The 21392-nt window shown below is 37.7% G+C and overlaps 2 protein-coding genes across 5 annotated transcripts; both read left to right on the top strand.

Moving 5' to 3' along the window:
• Nucleotides 1-10747: 10747 nt before the first annotated feature.
• LOC141908935 (F-box only protein 3-like) lies at nt 10748-14843 on the top strand. Its single transcript, XM_074799234.1, has 11 exons — nt 10748-10877; nt 11306-11395; nt 11484-11638; nt 11776-11911; nt 12065-12182; nt 12545-12734; nt 12974-13058; nt 13136-13258; nt 13481-13596; nt 14170-14283; nt 14379-14843. Exons 1-11 carry the CDS (start codon nt 10783-10785, stop codon nt 14483-14485), a joined length of 1329 nt encoding a protein of 442 aa, XP_074655335.1. The 5' UTR covers nt 10748-10782; the 3' UTR covers nt 14486-14843.
• A 6-nt stretch (nt 14844-14849) lies between these two features.
• On the top strand, nt 14850-21134 carry LOC141908911 (katanin p60 ATPase-containing subunit A-like 1). Of its 4 annotated transcripts, none has more exons than XM_074799208.1 (11): nt 14850-14870; nt 15147-15356; nt 15622-15782; nt 16053-16254; nt 16342-16445; nt 16515-16620; nt 18348-18506; nt 20016-20142; nt 20335-20463; nt 20540-20666; nt 20817-21134. In XM_074799208.1, exons 2-11 carry the CDS (start codon nt 15189-15191, stop codon nt 21016-21018), a joined length of 1485 nt encoding a protein of 494 aa, XP_074655309.1. In that variant the 5' UTR covers nt 14850-14870; nt 15147-15188; the 3' UTR covers nt 21019-21134. The 4 variants fall into 4 exon arrangements, with proteins under 4 accessions (XP_074655309.1, XP_074655325.1, XP_074655301.1 ...); XM_074799224.1 differs by having other exon boundaries at nt 14858-14950; nt 16345-16445; XM_074799200.1 differs by having other exon boundaries at nt 14858-14950.
• Nucleotides 21135-21392: the final 258 nt, after the last annotated feature.

Raw genomic sequence — 21392 nt, 5'->3', positions numbered from 1 at the left:
CCGGTCTCGGCAGATTTTTAGATATATCCGATGCAATCTTATATACATGTACTGGCTAATAAAGTTCGAATAATGAAAATGATAAGCACTTAATATCTACGGAGATCAAATTAAAACCTACAATGAATTAATTATCTACTTGTTTTCAAATCATTAAAATTATGGTATATTGGCATGGAAACATAGGCGTCACTCTGAGTTCCTCTTTTCAACCCTGTGCAATAAAGACTTTTTGGCAAACCTTAAATACTGTGTGAAATGGATAAAAAATCAATGTTTTAGTTCAGCTGATCCTATTAAGACCTACATCAGGTAAAAACTGACTGAGCTAGGCCGTCTGATGTACCCTCAAGCAAAATTGAAATAGACAATACAAAAAGGTGGTATCAATACCATCTTCCTATTTTCATAGTATTCCGCTAAAAAAGGTAGATCTCAGAAAACAATGCTTCATTCGTCATTAACTGCAAAATAAGCCATCTATAATTAACCAACTAGTTGCATACAGATTAAGACAGTTCCAACAACATGAATATTGTGATATCTAAGCTCCTATCATAAATATGGATTTTGACCATTCAGCAACACAAAGGCAATAATTGTGAAACTGTTTGTTTCAGTCGCGCCACCAACAATTAAGGCCACATAAAACAGGTCTTAAAGAAACAAGGTTTATAGACACGGCAGTCTATCACTGTAAACTCCGATAAACACGAATTCATTAGAGCTGAAGCCCAAATGATGTTACGCCGTACATTCGTCGAGCCACTAATTTAGATTAGCCGGTTGACAACAGCAATCTTAACCGCACATAAAACGCCTTTTCCATTCAGGGTAATCGCGCTGAAAGTCACAGAGTACAATGTTATTACTCTTGTTTTGTCGAGATGTTTTTCTCTCCATGACGAGCTGAATCACCGACTGGTATCATCGAGTTACCTCCGCGGACATCAATCGAGTCTTATCCCATCTGAGGAGACCGCCGCCGCAATAAGTCTCAGCATGTTTAATTAATTAAAAGGTTTGAATTTCAGAAACGCAGTCGTTTGAAGTGCGACTTACGCCGTCTCCGAAAACCGGCGCTGATATTTCAGACGAAATCCGGCGATTATTACGGAAATAATGCCGTGCAAAGAGCGGCGCAGATTTCGATTCTGGGTTTTCAGTAGAAACGCAACGGTATAATCATCTGAACCGTAACGAAATAAGAGACGTTAAACTGAACAAACATGAAACGACACACATAAGAAGAACATAAACGACCTTACCTCACTGTGCGCTCGCTCTGCGATGCAACAACTGAAAAATATATGCGCGCTCCAATGAGGATTCAGCTAAAATGATGCAGTTAGCATGTTGGAATTATGAAGAATCAATAAGGGTGGATGCATAAGAGAGCGCTATCGGGCGAAAGCGAAGCCAGCTGGATCGGATGTACACGCGCATACACGCACAATATTACTATCGATTCGAGAATGAAGATCTCACCAGTCTAAATATTTTCCGTGCGGAGAAGCAATTCTTCTACTCGATATTCAAGGTTTTTTTTAAATGAAGCCCCCAGGCGAACAAACTTCCCCGATTGAGGACGCGGTGAAATTTCTGTACGTCATTTCATTTGGCAACACATTCATTGCATCTAAAACTGTTACTGAGCCATAGAGAGGACTATATGGAAATACAAATTTCTATTATGTCATAATACTTGGAATTTAGAGCCAGAGAAATCGTGACCATCACCACATAATGAAATTTATACGAAAATTCTATCATAACAAAAAGCAAAAGTTAAGAATTTTTTTTTGGAAAATTCATGAATCGGATGACCTAGACCAATACGAGTTATTTAGGCGTGTGGAGACAACGTAATGGTTTCGAGATAAAAAACAAAACGAAAATGATGCCTTACAGTTTTGATTATTTTCGGAAAATGTATCCACAAACGGTCGAGATAAAAATACCGAACAGCCTAATCTACGGAAACCGTAGAAAGCCGAGTATACCTCGTTTTAGCTTTGAAGGCATAAGAAAATCCGAAGTACCTGTGGGGAGTTTTATCAGACTTCACCGAAGAGATCGCCGCGTTGAATCGAATCACGACCTAATGGAGGGAGAAGCCACCGTTTCACGAGGTGACGATCTTTGCGCGTCGCGTCGAAATCTGATTAAATTCATAAATCTCGCGAGACGCCGTGAAAAAAAAAAGCGGAAAGAAAATTGATTCGGGGGGCCGAACGAACCCGTGAACCGTGGCTAAATCGAAACGGAAAGCCCGTGAGTACTTGCATTTCGAGGTAACCGATCGGTTACTAACAAGATATATCGAACGAGAATTATGAACGGCGTCTCAGGAGAAGATGAAGCTCAATCTGTCTCCAGGCAAGTCACCAACTGAACCTGAACTACTGGAAATGAGTGTATTATGTAAGAAGAGTCACGAATCCGTGCAAAAATTAATGGGTTTTTGTGAAAAATCTGTAAACTCGACAAAGAGCTCAATACGATAAAAACTTGTTGCTTGTAATCCTGTGACAACTTTTCTATGATGCTGAATATCATTACCAGGCAAATAGTTTTTTTTTTCAAAAAGATTTTAATACTATAGAAACTTAGAGTCCAAGATAGAAACCAGTCAGTAGCCAGAAGCCATGATATAAGTGCTAATATCTGTCACAGGGGACCCTACCACAACAGCGTTCAAATTTCCTGAGGGAGCTTTTCAAACAAGCCATGGTGACACAGATGACAACGGTTCTCGGGCTCAGGCTCGAAAATCTGATGCGTTCTAGTGCCTAGTTCTGCATCTAGGCGGCGCAATAGGCCCATTCATTGCACTGCTCAACTAGACCCCCATACTAACAACGTAAACACGTTTCATCAAGATCGACTCACTATTAATGAAGCTAAGTAGGTGAAAGATAGACAGAGAACAAGGGTCCCATGGAAGCCAGGTAATCAATTAGCAGATGTTTAAAAAAAGCAAAAACAGGTAGTAAGTACCAACAAAACCTAACATGTGTCGATATCAGATGACGTGAAAACGACTGCGAAATTTGTAATGCAAAACCCGTAGTACGGCGTGATGCAACGGATGTGTCTTCAGTATGATTTGTATCCCTCTTTATCGGCATGTGAAAAGAGCAAATTCTCATCAATCACCGATAAGTCGGCAACCGTGTTAAATTGAATACTGCAGTTCCAGTTTTTATTCCCATCGCAGCGGCAGTCGCGGCCGATTTTCAAAACGGCGACAACACTACTGAAAATTCTCGAGTTCGATTTTTATTTCAAAAAACGATAACGAGAATCGTCACGCTTTTGGATGGGTAGTTAGAGAAAGTCATAATCTGAACTGACAATGATAGAATGAAATGAAGCCTAATAAAGAGATATCCTTCATAAATAAAGGTTTGCCAATCATGTCTATTAGGTCGCACAGTCGATAAGGAGGGACAGCAATCGGGTCTTTTAGCTTTCTGAGCAACAGATGGGGGAAGTCATACATAAGAATCGAGATAAAGAGGCATTCATCTTCCATCGGGTTTTTCTTCCATGCATGTGTGCACACCTTAGTCAGCTTCTTTACATCAGCACAACTCTACTACGACAACAACAACGATACCACTATACATGACGGGTGAAATCATCATTTACAAACTGATCAATAAATGCAGAATATACTGATGCTACTGTTACGGATGCAGCTCGACGACGACGTTGCATCCTGCGACATCACGCGATGCAATGTCACTAGTTTCTACACGGCCGGGTATGTTTATATAGGCTGCTATAAATACGAATACGTCATAGATATCATCAATGACAACGCTCACAGCTATAGGTGGCGCCTTCTTAAAAATCTGGGCGGTTCTGAAAATAGTTCCGTTAAACGTCGATAATCGACCGTATCAACGAAACGCAATCGCAGACTTTTGACAACCGCTCGCTCGAGGGTTCGTTCAGTCGATGATAATAGTTTTGATCGCCCGCTGAATTCACTTACGGCGCCGATTTTTTTCAAAAAGAAATATTATGTAAATAAACGCGCGAAAAGTCGAAACCGAACGAAACGCAATTAACGAGCGTACGAAAACATGCGGTTCCAGCTGTAAAAACCCTTACAGACGACACAAGTCGCGTCGGACGACGACGTTAAGTGTCATCGTGTAGACTTCACGTGTGACCCTCGAGATGACGGAAGATAGTCATCGTAAAAGAGAAACGAGAGTTTCGATCGAAGCGATAAAACCCAGATATCCAGTTCAGAACAGAGTCGAAATTTAATTTCCGATCGATCGTCGACGGATTTGTTACTGTTGAGAAGAATTAGCAGCTCACTCGACGCGTTTCAATGCAATCCGACCCGGCAAAATCTCTAATTATTAATCAATTATTAGTTCTTGATCCAGTTAGATCATCGTGGAATATTATCAACGATATTCAACATACATGAGATTCCGAGTAAAGCGGAATTAATAATCGCGAGCGAGAGCCATTTTTTATCGAATCAAAGCAAGCTTCAGGCATCTCCAAGTTTCTCATGCATTAGAATTGCCTACCTAGCAGATTTTGAGGATAAAAGGTCTATTTTTAAACCGGCTTCACGTTGCAAATTGATCCATTATCCATTTCGGTTGCACTAATAAACATTCCGCCATGTAAATTTTCATCGATTATCTTTCATCATTCATGTTCCAATTTCAAAGACGTTTTCTTGAGAAAAATGAAGTACGAACCACTTGTGGCTAAGAATCCATTTCGCGAATGAAATAGGCTACCTCATAGTCTATGAAATTGTTGTGTTTTCTATATGAAGCCAAAAATCTAGGGATGAAATAAATCAAGACCATCAGTCCATAAACGATGACCTTTGCAATATATATATATATATATATATACATATATATATATATATATACATATATATATATATATATATATATATATATATATATATATATATATATATATATATATATATATATATATATATATATATATATATATATATATATATATTAGCAAAAGTCCAGGCAACCTGGGCCCGGTTTTATACTGGTATTACCTCTAACCCGGGGGGGGGGGGGGGGGGGGGCTTACTCAATTCCTTATCAATTGAGTAAGCCCCCGGGTTGAAGGTAATACCAGTCTATAAAACCGGGCCCTGGTGATTGCTGAAGGACTGATTGCCTCCCAAGGATACACTGCTACTGAGGAGGCAGAACCGGTGTGATGATAATTGTGATGATGTAGGGGAAACTTTATATTCTCTCATGTGTATCAGTACTGAACGAACGAGTTAGATTTATCATCTCTCCACCTACATGATGAATTATATATCCATACAAGGTTGAAAATTATCTCTCGATATTTACATTCGTAGTTAACCCTATCCAATGAATTTATATACATATCCTCTAAAAGGTAAGAAAATAAAACCAGCCCACGCAGCATTTGGAGAAAAAAAACATCTTCTAGGTTAATACATCATCCGGAAAAGTGCTTTTTTTTCATAAATACCAGTCTCAGCAAATGAATATGGCTTTCAGCGACAATCCAAGTCTATCATCTGAGCGGTTTCACGCGAGTCTTCCATTAGCATGAATGTTTAATATGTGTTAGCATGAATGTTTAATATCACAAATCTGACTATCAGGATTTTACGATGGCAAAACGAAGACAAATGTTCACGACAATGCATGATAATATACATCATTCCGTTTTGTTCCGCAGTACCTGGCACTACCTGACCCGCCTTCGCCAAAATCGGAAACTGAAATGTCACTTGAGAACCCCTTTCATTGAAATACATTGAGAGAAAAACGTTCAAATAGTTAATGGATTTCGTGATGTAATGCGTAACCCAAAATACTCACCGTTATGTCTTTCTAATAACTTGATTAAGCCTAAATGAAATTGTAATTCTCCGATCAAATATCTATGCGCAGAAGAGCCAAATGAGTAGCAGGCTCTGTGTACTTATAGATATATATCATGAGGTTATAGACATTTAACAAGCCAGACAACTTTGAAAGAATGGTAATTATACTCCAGTAACCCAGATACCTACAGAATCTTCTACTAGACCAGACTAGACTACACAGATTTAAAAACCGGGAGAAAAATCTCATATTTTTGGACGCCGGATTACGAATGCCGCGTAACAGAGTTTTTAGAATTCGTACAAAATATCTCCCTCATCGCTAATAACGATGCCAATTACAAAATCATGACCTAATCACAATTTAATGCTTACTTAATATCCTAAGTAAATGAAGCCATATGATCTAACCAATCCATCATCAACATTAGCAGTCACAGACAACTTGGAAGGCGCTATATTGGATACATATAGCTCGCTTCCGACAATGCGCTACGATTGATTAGTTTTTGACCCACGATCTGTACTGGATATAGAATATTCAAACCTGCTTCCCCACATTCGTTTAAAAAAAAAACATCACCGGTGCCGTTCAAATTTGATCATGTAACCTAGACCTAGTAGAAAACATGTGTCCTGAGTCGAGTAACCATATAATAAGCTAAGATACATTCTTGAAACGTTTTTCGAGAGACAATGTCATCAGTTATTATACACTCACCCAAATTCAATGTTCTATGCATTGAGGTACATACTACATGTACTGTCTAATACTCCCAGAGATTATACCTTTCGTTAATCGCTGTTGCTTTGCTGCACTCGCTCGATGCTTTCGTTTCTCAGCATGGACACAGTTTTTACCTCTGCCAGTAGCATCGCTTGATAATATCATCCCAGATTCCGATAGCAGCCGGAAGGGAGAGATGATGTGTATGTTCTTTGATTAAAGGCTTCCGACCACAATCAGGCGCAAATCCTCTGAGCAAGACTCTTCCCTTATTACTAGTATAAACAGGATTAAAGAAAAACACGCCTATTCTTTAGGCCGAGTTTTCATAAGCAATCTATAACAAGCAAGAATGGTCTTATTGGGGTCGATATGCTCAGCCTTATTTTCATGAAGCAGAGCGATAAAAGCACTCAGGGAATACATAAGAAATCTTTCGTGTCGAACCATTTTCATCAAATATATCACTTTCGACACTATAGTAGAATATACTTTAATTACATCAAACATAGCGTGCTAGATTTCGAATCATGGAAACCGGTCACTTGTCCCCTGTGAAGACTGTCATCTTCAATGATGCGCTAACGAACTGTGGATCATTTTGTGGGGAGGGGATGGGGGGATCGTAAGCGCGTGCGTGAAAATCAAAGGATGACAAACTTAAATGGAAGCTTAACCGGTAGTCATGGAAACAGGACGTGCCCTCCAGGCTAATTTTGCTCGTAGTCAACAGGTGGGTGGAGGCAGAAGCCAACCACGCACACGAGATAGCGCCTAGCGATGAATGATCTAGATTATCATCGTCCATTTCACATCATTGATTTCATCCAAATAAATTACAGGAAACATCCATTTATGTCGGCCATTATTATTTCACGGCGGATACCGGCTTTGGCGACGAAACCAGCCTACACGCGCGTACTAAGACACAACAACGTATGATCACTGTGTAATAGAAAAGGGGGAAATTCTTGCTCTGAATAGAATGAAACTTTTCACTTCACTTCATAACACAAAACCGCATCGGTTTAACATGAAAAAAAAATCCAGAAGATTCTTCATCCCTCTTGCCATTAAGATCAAAGCGAGCCATTTCATTTCCCGAACATGAAAATTGACATTTATCATCGTCAAAAGTTCATTTCGTATTTCAAAACAGGACAATAGTGCCACCTAGCTCGAACTTATCGACTGAAAACTGTATTCGTTGATGAAATGAACACGTACGTATTCAGAGCGGAATTGATTCAGGAATTAATACGATAAATCTGGCAACACCCAGATATGTTTGTGCACGTTAAGCATTTTTATTGAAATCTATGGTGCAGCGACGGCGGCGCAATCGGTAATTATCGTAAAGGCTTCAATGACGAAAGTAACGATTTCGAGCGATTGGAAAAACAAGTTTCACCGCGGCAACCGACGTTAAACCGAGGGATAGGAACTACCAGGAACTACGGCGCTAATATTTCAATTACACACGTGAATAGATTCATAATAGATTGCCTAGAAACGTCGAGGGCCGAAGACCCTCCTCGCGGTTCTTCCGAGTCTCTGGTACTCAGGCAGTCGAATCACGATCTCAGATTTAATAACCGAAACAAGGAAGAGAACGATCGGCTTAATTCATGTGAACATTTCAAAAACGAAACGTTGAAGATCGCCGCGTGCAACACGCTGAATCGGCCTCGAAATCGAATATTTCAGAGTTGAATATCAGAATTAACATCCTTCATCCTCGAGCTCAAGTAGATCATGACTTGAATTATGAAGTGGAATCATATTTCAAGGCTCTGTTGATAGATGAGTCGAGAAACAAGTCCTTGGCTCTTCATATTTTCGTATCATAAGGCTTAGTAAAGGAGGCAAAAATATCATAGTCACATCGAGAAGTCTTAAGATATGGTAGAAATATTTTAATTTCAGATGACTAGGGACTGCCCTGATTTCTTCGAATTAAGTAAAATCCGAATTATGAATAATAGTTTACACAGATCCAGGTAAAATGGACCGAATGTTTCACCGAATTAAGCAAGTTCTATTGTATTGCAACATTTGATTTTCTTCTTTTCTATGTCATTATGTAATTATAGATAGCCCATAGCCGATACATATTCTACAGTTGCTGATTAAACCAAGACATGAACAACAGAAGGCTTAAATTAATGCTTTAATTATCAACCATAGATTATGATAGGTATTTCATGACAAATGATGATTAGAACACATACCTGTATTAAGCAGGAAAGAGGTTGATTGGACAGACAGATGTATTATGCGCGCAGACTTGTGAATGAATGACCGGCTATTTCGACTGAATGCGCCACATAGACTGCCCATAATGCTTGATTAATTCAGTTTCCCCGAATGACAGACGAGAAATACCAAATAGGTCAAAATCCGATCACCTTCCGGCCGTTTAAAGGTCCATTTTGTGTTTCATTCAATTCGGACTGGACATTATTTGAAAAGAAAAAAACTTTCAACAACACTGATTGAAAATCGACAGCCCGAGTTCATTATAGGCCTACTATATAGTCAGGCGAAGTGCACTGTCGGAGGGGTTTTTTCCGTCAAAAGAAATGAGCAATTTTTACCCGACACAAAAGCGTAATTATTTACGCGTTTTGAAGTTTTCTTTTCACAGATACACAACTTCAATTATTGAAAGCTATACGACAATGCTGACAATGCCAGCGGGGAACACGACCACCGAACTAACGTTACAAGACTTCATCTGGTTGGTACTATTCCCGGAATTAAACCCGATCGTCATTCATCCCACCTTTTACATTTACTAGGCAAGATTATTCGGTATTGTCGCGAAAGAAAACGGCATCGTTATAAAAATCGAAAAATCATATCCCTTTCACGAAAACTAAGGACGTCATGCAAAAATTGAAGTTATATTTGTTCAGCTGGTCGTCAACTAATTTTCATATAGGCCTAATAGATATAGAATCCGTCCCAATCAATTTGAATGAATAAAGATTAAATATCATATATTGCGTGATCAAATGACTAAACATCAAACTGGCTTTAAGTGAAGGAGATGCGGTACTGAAAGAGGATCCGGTCTGACGGACTAAGATAGACCAACACTCGGTTTAATTAAAACCATTTTCACAACTCCAATCATAAGTGACAATTATTATATGAATTTCCATTTGAATTCAACAAGTGACTTAAAAGTGAAATTTCAATACGTTACAAAGTACAGAACTACGTATTGGCCCGGGCTATATATCAATTTCCCTTAATAAATCATTCAGGGAAACATCAACATGTTTGAAATAAATCTAAAAATATAATCTATGTCAGAACTAGTCGAAATTCAAAAGTGAAATGGACAGAAGCTGGACCAGTCAGTGCACAAGTTTAATGACACTGATAAATGAATACTATCTAAATAGGGAAATTATTCTATCCATGCAACTTTGATTATCATCTTTTGATGCCAAATCATTGTTTAAAAATTACCACTCATTTTATTAATAACCCCTTAAAAAAACCTTTTGAAGAGAAAGTTAAGTTACCTGATTGTGGTAAGTAGGTTTGAATTTACCTGTGTCAATAATTGCATTGAAAAATCAATTGAAACGTAATTAAGACCGTATCCAAAATCTCTAACACGATAGCATTAAATTCGATGATATAAATCGAAACCAAATATAATTTAATTTGTATTGACATTGATTGAAATGAAAAGTTTAACAATTATTTAAGTTTTACGATAGAAAATCCCCGTTACAAGACATGACAAGTGGAATGAAATATTTTCTGAAACAGAAAACAATCAAACCAAATGATCAGACATAATTAGGTCAACAATTTATATTATCCACCTACTTTTCTGATTAAAATATGTTGAACTGTAAGACGAGCTTCTTCGAAACGAGATGCACGTGTGGCCCTGGTGTGTTTATATTCAACAATTCAATTCAATAAAGCTTTATTGTCAAAATTCGTATAACCTTTTATACAAAAGGCCTGTACAGAAACAAACGAACCGAAATTGATAAACGTTTCATGGACTTAATGATTTTAGAGGTATAGCGAAAACAAACAAACACATGCAAAACACACGCAAAAATGCACAGACTACGCCGATCAAGTCGAGATGGCGCCAGCTGCTGGTGGAAGCAATTAACAGTATTTGACAGCTGAAGTAGAGATGGATTCCGATTGTTTTTCTACTAGCATTTTAGACCTTCCGCACGAAGCCGTATTGCACATATGCCGTTATTTAGACTACCCAGATCTCAAAAGGTATCGTCCATCTATTTATCGTTTATGTTATGTGGAATGTCGAGAGAATTTAAGCTGTCGCCTGTGAATTCCAACAACAAAGGCAAATCTGATTTTATTGAATGATTTTGTAGACCTATTGTGAAACTGAATAGTCGATCTTGCAAAATATCGGATATCCCCCAGTATAGAGTTGGGTTGCTTTCAATGTTTTTCCTTTTGGAATGTCTTTACGGAAGCTATGTTGTCATCTTTAGTTTAGACCTGAAATGATAAACCCTGCTGCTTCTGTCAACCCGGCCCGGGCCCCGGCCATAAATGAAGCTATCCAGTAATCTTTCAGATGTATGCTATGAGATACCATGCCCTCTGCCATGCCGTGTTGACACACTGGAAGGATTAAATTATGTCGTCAATCAATTAATCAAATTAATTTATCATATTCACAGTTTGGGCCAAACATGCAAGATGCTTCAAGATATAGCGGATGACAATTTCTTTTGGAAAAAACTATGCAAGTACTATTGGTTAGATGAATGGTAAGACCAATTGGGCACAATTTGGAGGGTCTCGAAATTTCGATCAGCAGTATTCATCCATCATCATAGTATTCCACTGTATTTTCAGTTGTCCCGAAGGTAAATCTTGGAAACAGCACTTTTATAGTATATACGAACAATTCGGAAGATATAAAGATGTTTACAGGAAGATACGTAGGGCATGGAAGAAAATTGAAGAATTTACGAAAGAGAATTGCCCAGTTATTCATAGGACATTGAATAGTAAGCCATTTTGTCTTTTCTTCATATAAGACTACTACTTAACTGTTAACTGAAAATTATAAGAAGAATAGTTGCTGAGGTATATGCCACTTTAAATTCATTTGATTTGATAATACCAATTTATTTTTCATCAATAGAGGGATTGTCTGAAACACAATTGGCAGAAATTGAGGAAAAATTACAATGCAATTTACCGGAAGATCTACGATGCTCTTATCGTATACACAATGGTCAAGAGATCTGTTGTAATACAAATCAATTTGTATTTGCTGGGTATGTATGTTAAAGATTAACTTTTTAATTATAACGATCTTGTATTTGTATACGGAGATGCCCGATAAATTAAATATAATAATAATTGAATATAAATATGTACTGAATAACCCTATCATTGTTTGTTTTCATTTTATGTGTTTTTGTGCTCAGGTTGATGGGAACGAAAACGAGTTACATGCAGTTATTCCAGGAAGGAGATTATTACTTCAATAATAACTTCAGTTCGGATCATCTCTTTGATTTAAATGAGGCCACAAATCAGTATCAGGTATATATATATATATCTCTGAAATAAGCACACGATTGCATTTCAAACAGTAAAAATGCAATGCATTGAGATGAAATCTTGTGTCTCACATTTCTGCATTGTGCACTGTAGATTGATTTTTGGAATTAACTACTTTGTGGAAAGGAAACAAGAAAAGCACTCTGAAAATTATCTGGAATACATGTAGCAGAATTTTGGATGGCTCAGAGTGGAAAATTTTAATTTTAATCTATTGTTTTATATTGCACTGCATTATTGTCCTCTATTTGTTTATTTGTACCCCAAAGAATCTAAATCATATTTGTTACCTACTGGAATTCGTAAACTTGTACGCTAACAGTTTTTGTTCTTGTTGGTTTAAGATGTATCGGGATCTGGATGGATTCATCGCGTTGACGATATGTACCGCTCATTACGATTCACAGTTCATATCGATCAACGATGAAAGCGGCATAGACATCGGAATGGTTGTTCATCCTGATCCTGTCGTCGGAAATCTTCCATTAGGAGTAACTCCTGAACTCGATATAAGCTATGACTGTTTTATAATGGGTAAGGTTCACTAAACGTAGGAGACAAACACCGGCTTGATTTAAATCAGTATAATCCAGATTTTTTGTACATTGAAAATACATACTATTTATTACAATGCATTGTGCGTTTACCAAATGATTTGGCATTAGCAGGTTTTTCTGTATACTAGTGGAAGTGGATTTCCTTATATGTTAAAAATGATGAAATTTCATGCATTCTGGAGTCATCCATAATTGAATGAATGCATTTTTTTCCAGCAAACTCCTTCACTGAATGGTTGTGTAGTCATGCTGACAATTTGGAAGCCAAGCTCTATCCAGTGCTGGATGAACATATATATAAGTAAGCCCACTAATTGATCAGGAATTCTCTTTATACTGGAGAAAAGGCATGTCAAATATTTGTTTTTGTGCCTTTAGATTTCTCAAGGAACCAAGCTGTACTTGGACAACAAATTTCATTACGGTTACTGTAGCGACTTGTTTTATGCCGGAATATAGTTCGATTGCGGAGTCGACATTCTGTCACGCTTATTTCATCACGTGAGTACAACAAAAAACTAGACAACACCGGTCTTGCATTCACAAAATGAAGTTTTAATTAGTTGCTATTTTCACATTCTCACGGACAGTTGAGTTTGATTATACAGTGTCACTAACTTTTCATAGTGTTTCATGGTCAAGCCAATTTGAAAAAAACTTGTGGCAAATGACTGTGCCAAAATGCTTGCGTGTTGTTGCTATTGATATTTGTTTTTGCTGTAGGTTACATATGGCTGATAACGCGCCAAAAGAGGAGGTATGGCAATTAGAAACCAGACATTGGGAAATCATAGATGAAAATGATGTCAAAGAGGTAGTCGATGGTCCAGGAGTTGTAGGTAAGAAATAATTTATGATTCTATTACGGTTCCCAATTTTATTTTCTATTTGAACTCAGGGTTCTTATGGGTTCCCAATTTTATTTTCCATAACTTTTCCATAGCCAGATTATAAATTTTCCACACCCCTAAGTTACATATCACCAACCTAGAACAGGCAATGCAGGCCCATTCAAAGTAAATAGGTAAATAATAATTTATCAATACCATGAACAAAGAGTTTTCATTAAGTTTGTTATCACAGGAGAGACATTTAGGGATATAGCTAGTTTATAAAGATTTAAACATGGAAAATTTTATTTTGAGACAATTTTCTGATTTTCCATACCTTTTCCACGGCCATAGAAAAAAAAATGTCCATAGCTTTTCCAAAGGGTTAAAAAATTCCCATTTTCCAAAACTTTCCAAGACTTTCCAAAACCCGTAAGAACCCTGTTACTGTACACCCGCCCTACTGTACTTGTTTGGCCAAATTCGTGGCACTGGCTTAAATCCTTCCCTGCCTTAGCGAATACGAGGCAAGCTGAATTTATTTAAACTTTTTACCAATGAATTTATTTCTTAATATTCTAGGGGAGTACCCTATTATGAGACCGGGAAGTAAACATTCGTGGATAAGTTCAACGAGATTTTCAACATCCTATGGAAACATGAGAGGCCATTTTACGATGAAGCACATACGCACTGGTAAGATAAATATAGCAACAATGAAATCATTCCTCAGTCTATAATAGATCATTACTATAATATTGCTCAATTAACCGTATGGCACTTTTTTCCAGGAAAAACAATTGACGTTATTTGTCCGGTTTTTCATATGCAAGCGCCTAAATTTGTCACTTCGGACGATCGAAGCCTAAGACGGGCAGAGAATTTTCCTTACAGTTAGTTATCTCAGTATCTGAACGGTTTACCATTTCACAATGTATTTTTCATTATAGAATGAAATTTTTAAGGGATGAAATTGTGTTTCTAAAATGAATTTTAATTGTAATGTTTATTGTGTATATAGCTGTGAATAATGTATATAACTTGCAAATAAATTTATTGCATAATGGATGAATCCTTGGTTTCATTTTTGAACCTTCAAACTCTAGTGATGATAAAGGGACACTTGATTTAATGTGCATGTAAGTGCACATTTCGAGACAATGGGACAAACTCCGATGACAACAACGGCGTTTTTAGGACGAGGAACAGCTAGGTCGATTTGCATATACTCGGAGCCAGCCTTACTTAATCAGTCTACCGATAGTGCTGCCACCAACGCGGAAGTAAAAATTTGACAGATTTCGCAATTTGCTTTTGAAATTTTGTTTGTTGTCTCACTAATTCAGTAATTGTGTATTCAGAGGTATTTCAGATGAAGAAATATATTTAGCTCATTCTAATTACGACTAGGCCTGTACTAAACTTAGCCCCAAAGTACTCTTTTTTTAGACTTGAATTCCTGAAATACCCGTCCCGGTCCCGGTATGAAATTGTAGTAACTCGAAAGTGTCGAACAATTTCAGAAATTACTTTCTAGGAAAATATATTTTTCAATATAGGCTTAGAGTAGAGTTCACTGGTATTCAGATTTCATCGTCATCATGGCAAATGTATTCAAGAATATCTGTGAAGACACGCGTATGGGTAGAGAATTTGCGCTGCTCGGCAATTATGATACAGCCCTCGTTTATTATCAAGGAGCTCTACAAGAAATTCAGAAATTTCTAGCGACTGTGAAAGATGCTGAAAGGCGCCAAAAATGGCAAAAGGTAAGTATTACTTTTTAGTTTAGTTTGGGACTTTAAACATTCATTGGTAAAGTATCAAACTTTTTTTAAGGGGAGCAAGGTGATTGGGTCCAGTATCGAATTCAAGTTTAATAGAACCATGTGCAAACTGGACTATAAGAAACCTGGAGTTCTTCCATTGTAATATTGGCTATTCCTTTCAAACTATATAGGAGATTACCTCTAGGCAATCATACATATCTCATGCGAAATGTTGTAAAATTGTTTTTGTTAAAAATCATTGTAGGCTCGGCAGGAAATAGCGCAAGAGTTCGAACGTGTTAAAGATATTAACGCTACACTTGCTAGCTTCAAATTGGATGATTATCGACCCCTGACTGGAGATGAGCAGCCAGTGCGTGACCGTGATCCAGATGTATGGCCCCCACCGACACCTGTTGAGCATAAGTATGTAGCCTTCGCAATTTTAAGTAAAGATGAACTCCCGATATTTGAACACTTTTAAGAACCTTTAAGTAATATGCAGATAAAGCTAGAATGTATATGATGGAGGAGCTAAGTCAAAACTAAGGTCCTAACAGAAATAATGAAAAAAGTAATTGAAATGGAAGAGAGTGAAAAAACATTGAAACATTTTGTCTCACGTTTCAATGTTTACCGTTAGTGCACTTCAAAAAGGTGTATTTCTTTTATTCAATTGTCCAATTTTGTCCGTAGACCATCGCCAAATATTCGGGGAGGGAAACCAGCGCCACGAAAACCCGAACCGAGTAAACCGGTCAGTCGGGGTGGTGCTCAAAAAGTCGTCGGTCGAGAAAATGATGCACGTTATCGAAAACCTTCACCACAAAATGACCGCGATAAGAAATATGACCGCGGAGATAAAGACGCTAAAGCCAAAGGGAAGAAAGATGAGAAGGTAAAGTAGAATTCAGAAGTCAGAATATATTCTCAAAAAAAAACTTTTTGTTAAGCAGGATGTATTGTTAAGGTATTTCTAAATTAGCAGGGGCAGGGTGATGAGACGAAATTCGATCCCCAAGGCCATGACAAAGATTTGGTCGAAATGTTGGAGCGAGATATTATTCAGAAAAATCCAAATGTTAAATGGTATGTATATCAGCTCAGGTTGTTATCAGTTTCTTTCACAATGTATAAGAAGTGTTCTCGTATTTTTAGGAGTGATATCGCCGATCTACACGAAGCAAAGCGTCTTCTAGAGGAAGCAGTCGTGCTTCCGATTTTGATGCCGGATTTTTTCCGTGGAATAAGACGGCCCTGGCGGGTAAGCACAGGAATTTGATGACGAGATGAGTTTCAGTATTGAAAGCTCAGTATTGATTTGAATACAGTCAATTATAGGAATATTTACAATATTGGAACTTCAATAATGATGATTGTACATGTAAATAATCTTATAAGTACTTGATGCAGGGAGAGATTGAGGGGGTACGCGGGGTCACATGCTCCCCTTTTTGTCTCCTTTTTTTAGCCCACTTGGGACTTTAGTCCCAGCGGGCTATTGCGTTCACTTTTCGTCCGTCGTCCGTCCGTCCGTAGACGGAATCCAGTTATTTTGGGAAGTTTTGAAGACGCTTCAAGGTAATGTCTTGATATTTGGTTTACACATGTATCTACCCTAGACACATTTTCAGCCCAAAAACTGGCCCTGTCAGATTCAAGATGGCCGACTGGCAGCCATTGTTGTTCGCCAAAATCAGCACTTTTTACACATTTTTGAACTTTTTGAGGGAAATTTTGAAGACGCTTTGATCAATTACCTTGATTTTTCGGATATATGTGAATTCCCCCAGGGCCCATCAGCATAACAAAAATTGGGTCGATCGGACTCAAGATGGCCGTCCTATGACCTTTTTAGTGCCCAAAAATGTTAATTTTGGCCCAAATTCTGAGTCCTGTAGCTTCCTACTGGTTTATCATTTCTCATTGCAATTTGTGATGGGTATTCTTTGGAAAGGGATGTTTTATACCTGAGACAGGTATTTTTCATCAGCCAATTATGACGCAATTGGCGGCCATCTTGGTGTCAGCAGTAGGAAAAAGTTTTTCCACATTATATTGATACCTAAGCGTATTTTGTTACCACAATCATTTAGAAAGTTGTAGCTCATAACGTGTTCTATGATTGTGGTGAGTTTCAAGGTCATTGGTTTTTGTATATGGCCACCAGGGGGCGTTGAATAATGCAATATCTTAGTATTTCTATATTATATTCGTATCAATGCATATTTTGTAACCACAATCAATTGCAAAGTTGTAGCTCATGACATCATCTATGATTGTGGCAAGTTTTAAGGCCATTAGTTATTCTATATGGTCACCAGGGGGCGTTGAATAGTAGAATAACTTAGTATTTCCTTATTATATTGGTACCTAGGCATATTTTGTTACCATGATCGATTACCAAGTTATAGTTCGTGACATGTTCTATGATTGTGGTGAGTTTCAAGGTCATTGGGTTTTGAATATGGTCACCAGGGGGCGTTGAATAGTAGAATAACTTAGTATTTCCATATTAAAGTGGTAACGAGGCATATTTTGTTATCACAATCAATTACAAAATCGTAGCTGCTGACATGTTCTATGATTGTGGTGAGTTTCAAGGTCATTGGATTCTGTATATGGTCACCAGGGGGCGTTGAATATTGAAATTGTTAGATTGTTGAGCATTTGGAACCACTTCCCAAGTGGGCATGGTGTCCCTGGACCCCTAGTTCTAAATAGAAAAAAAAACAAAAAAATTTTGACCTTTCTAATTTTCTAAAAATTTGTATAAACAATATAATTAATCTATTACCACTCTCAAAATGTCCGGCTATGCCTACAGTTAGAGCGATTTCTCAGAAACGCGCACCGCTTTTCAAAATTCCTGGATCCGCCTCTGTGATGGGCGTCATAATGAAGCTATACTGATTGAACAGAAATGGTTTACCCTGATTGTAGATTTGATAATGCTGACAGGGCAGTTTGTGATCATGGTTTGTGTTTTAGGGTGTTTTAATGGTCGGACCTCCCGGTACTGGCAAAACTATGTTGGCCAAAGCCGTGGCCACTGAATGTGGCACCACATTTTTCAATGTATCATCTTCGACTCTCTCGTCTAAGTGGAGGGGCGAATCAGAAAAACTTGTTCGTCTTTTGTTTGAAATGGTAAGCCGATATGTAACGAAATATGCGGTGAAATGGCGATATAGTTTGAATGGAGGTCGTTATAGAAATTAAGATATGACCAGTCACATGTTATTTAGTGAGTTCAAATTGAACCAGACTTGAATGAAGAGACTTGTTTAACAAAAACAAATATGATTGAATCCATTGATTTTCAGCTCAACAACAAACAACAGACACTATGCACTGGTAATAGTATCCTAAATTCAACTCTAACGCTATTTCACTGCATATAAATTCTATTCAAGTGTATGATTGGGTTTTCGTTGTGTTGCCTTTTCAGGGCGTTTTAATGGTCGGTCCTCCGGGTACAGGTAAAACCATGCTCGCAAAAGCCGTTGCCACAGAATGTGGCACAACGTTTTTCAGTGTCTCATCAACTACATTAGCTTCGAAATATCGCGGAGAGTCTGAAAAACTAGTGCGATTATTGTTTGAAATGGTAAAGACAACAAATGGTAGAGGGAGCGTCATGTCTCTGCATGTTTATATTGTACCCTAGTTGAATTTTTTCGAAAGAATGCACATGCTCTATAAAGACATTATAGTTTGTTGCCAATCTGTCATAGCCTTACTTATCTATAATCCTTCTCTCAAGTTGATTCATCAATTTTGATTGATATCATCTTGTTAAGTTAGTATCGAACAACCGGTATGATACAGGTTATTATATCCATATTTTATGTCTGTCCTGTCCGACTACATGTAAGATTAAGGTTATCCCCTGGTGATGGTGCATGTATTGTTATACGGTTGGGTGATGGAATGTTCATGTTTACTAACAGTGAATTACCGAATCTTTCTTGAGATCGAACACTGCCCCTCATATACACCTGATGTATGTTGTTGATAACTGATGGCATGTTAATCTCAGGTACCAGGGGCCGGTTGCATAGTCATGGCTTAGACTTAAGACCAGTCTAAGACCAACTTAGTTCTATAGCTAATCTAACAACTTAAGACCAGTCTTCAGATTTAAGACCGCTTTTGGACTTAAGTCACGACTGTGCAACTGGCTCCAGGGTATTATTTTTGATTGTCCTTTGATTGTCAATACCCAGGGGCCAGTTTTATAGACTGGTATTTACTTAAACCCGGGGGGTTAACTCAATTGAAAATGAATTGAGTTAGCCCCCGGGTTAAAGTAAATGCCTGTCTATGAAACTGACCGCAGGTTTTAGTTAAGACTGGTCTATTAAACCGGGCTCAAGGGGTCCATGGCAATACTTTGAATGCAATCTAAGTATTTGTATTTGTTGTAGTACATTTGGTTCCATTCAAATCAGTGTACTCGTTGTCTCCAGTAAATATAATGCATGTTGATTCCAAAATCCCAAAAAAATCTAACCCGAGTCTTTTGTATAACATTATGGATTTGCAGTCAAATCACTTTTGATATGGTGGACTCTCATGGTCTAAGTGTCTGCGTCGTCGAAGTGTATTTTATGTCGGAGAATGTGTATTGAATTTTGTGTCATCTGCTATTTTCAGGCTCGTTTCTATGCTCCTAGTACGATATTTGTCGATGAAATCGATTCTCTGTGTTCTCGACGAGGGTCCGATTCCGAACACGAGGCCAGTCGTAGAGTGAAATCCGAGTTACTCGTTCAAATGGACGGTGAGATATATGATATACTGATGTGCCATGATAGATAGTACAAAAAATAGCTTCCGAGAATTAACTCTCATTTCACTATTATTCGAGGCTCATATGCATATATAACCAGTGGCTGATGAAATTTATGCCTGAGTAATTCAACTGCAACTCTTAATGTTTGTTTATTCTGTATCTTTTACCATTTTACTGTAGGAGTTGATGGCGGTAATGATGACCCGACAAAAACTGTTATGGTCCTCGCTGCTACTAATTTCCCATGGGATTTGGATGAAGCCTTGCGTCGACGTCTTGAGAAAAGGATCTATATCCCGCTGCCTTCTCGTGAGATTTGTAACCTATTTCGTGTTTGGTTCGGATGTTTAAACGTGATTTTTAATAACTTTACGCCTAATTGCAGCCGAGGGACGTGAAACTTTGTTGAAAATCAACTTGAAAGAGGTCACATTGGGAACAGACGTGGACCTGGCAGAGATATCGAAGAATATGAATGGTTATTCTGGGGCCGATATCACTAATGTTTGCAGGTAGATTGACATTTTATCTGATCAGTATTCTGGCTCAATTTTTATTATTAATTTGCTGTCTCAATAGATCGAATTGGTCACAAGTAACATTCCCTTATGTTCATAGAATATTTTTTAGTCCATTTTCTCTTTTGTCTTATTTCAATCTAGGGATGCTTCTATGATGGCAATGCGACGAAGAATTAAAGGTTTAACACCTGATCAGATCCGTAATATTCCTCAGGAGGAACTCGTACATGAACCGACTTCTATGGCCGACTTCGAAATGGCTGTGAAGAAAGTGTCGAAGTCGGTGTCTAAAGACGATCTGGAGAAATATGAGAAATGGATGGATGAATTTGGTTCAGTTTAAGAAAGATTTATATCTATTGTCCATTTGAATTAATTCATACATAATCATTTATTACATGTGTACCTTATAGTGTTTGAATGGTATTTGTCTGTTACTCTCTGGCTTTCAAATATAAAGTAGCTAGAAAAATTTAAATATTTTTAATAAGTCTTTTTTTCTATAAAGCATGTTTATCACTGTATCACATTTTTATAGCCCTCATGGAACTTTAGTTATAAAAGCGTTCTTGCAACGAGTAGAAAACAGAATTTCCAGCAAGTTTCATTCTTACAAGACATGAAAATGATTTGACCAAGTGATTTTTGGGCAATTTTGGAAGAACTGTCATGGCTTGCCATAGCATCCACTTTCCATCATCCATACGATGTATACCC

This window comes from Tubulanus polymorphus, chromosome 1, assembly GCF_964204645.1.
Source record: "Tubulanus polymorphus chromosome 1, tnTubPoly1.2, whole genome shotgun sequence".
NCBI lineage: Eukaryota > Metazoa > Nemertea > Palaeonemertea > Tubulaniformes > Tubulanidae > Tubulanus > Tubulanus polymorphus.
This window is presented reverse-complemented; position numbering and strand designations above follow the sequence as displayed.

Bases quoted from the DNA above. Each gene is read 5' to 3' on its own strand.
- LOC141908935 (XM_074799234.1), top strand. From the start codon at position 10,783: ATGGATTCCGATTGTTTTTCTACTAGCATTTTAGACCTTCCGCACGAA. The intron at 11,912-12,064 runs GTATGTATGTTA...TTTTGTGCTCAG, and splicing joins AATCAATTTGTATTTGCTGG to GTTGATGGGAACGAAAACGA. The intron at 13,059-13,135 runs GTAAGCCCACTA...TTGTGCCTTTAG, and splicing joins CTGGATGAACATATATATAA to ATTTCTCAAGGAACCAAGCT.
- LOC141908911 (XM_074799208.1), top strand. From the start codon at position 15,189: ATGGCAAATGTATTCAAGAATATCTGTGAAGACACGCGTATGGGTAGA. The intron at 16,255-16,341 runs GTAAAGTAGAAT...TTTCTAAATTAG, and splicing joins AAGGGAAGAAAGATGAGAAG to CAGGGGCAGGGTGATGAGAC. The intron at 20,464-20,539 runs GTGAGATTTGTA...GCCTAATTGCAG, and splicing joins CTATATCCCGCTGCCTTCTC to CCGAGGGACGTGAAACTTTG.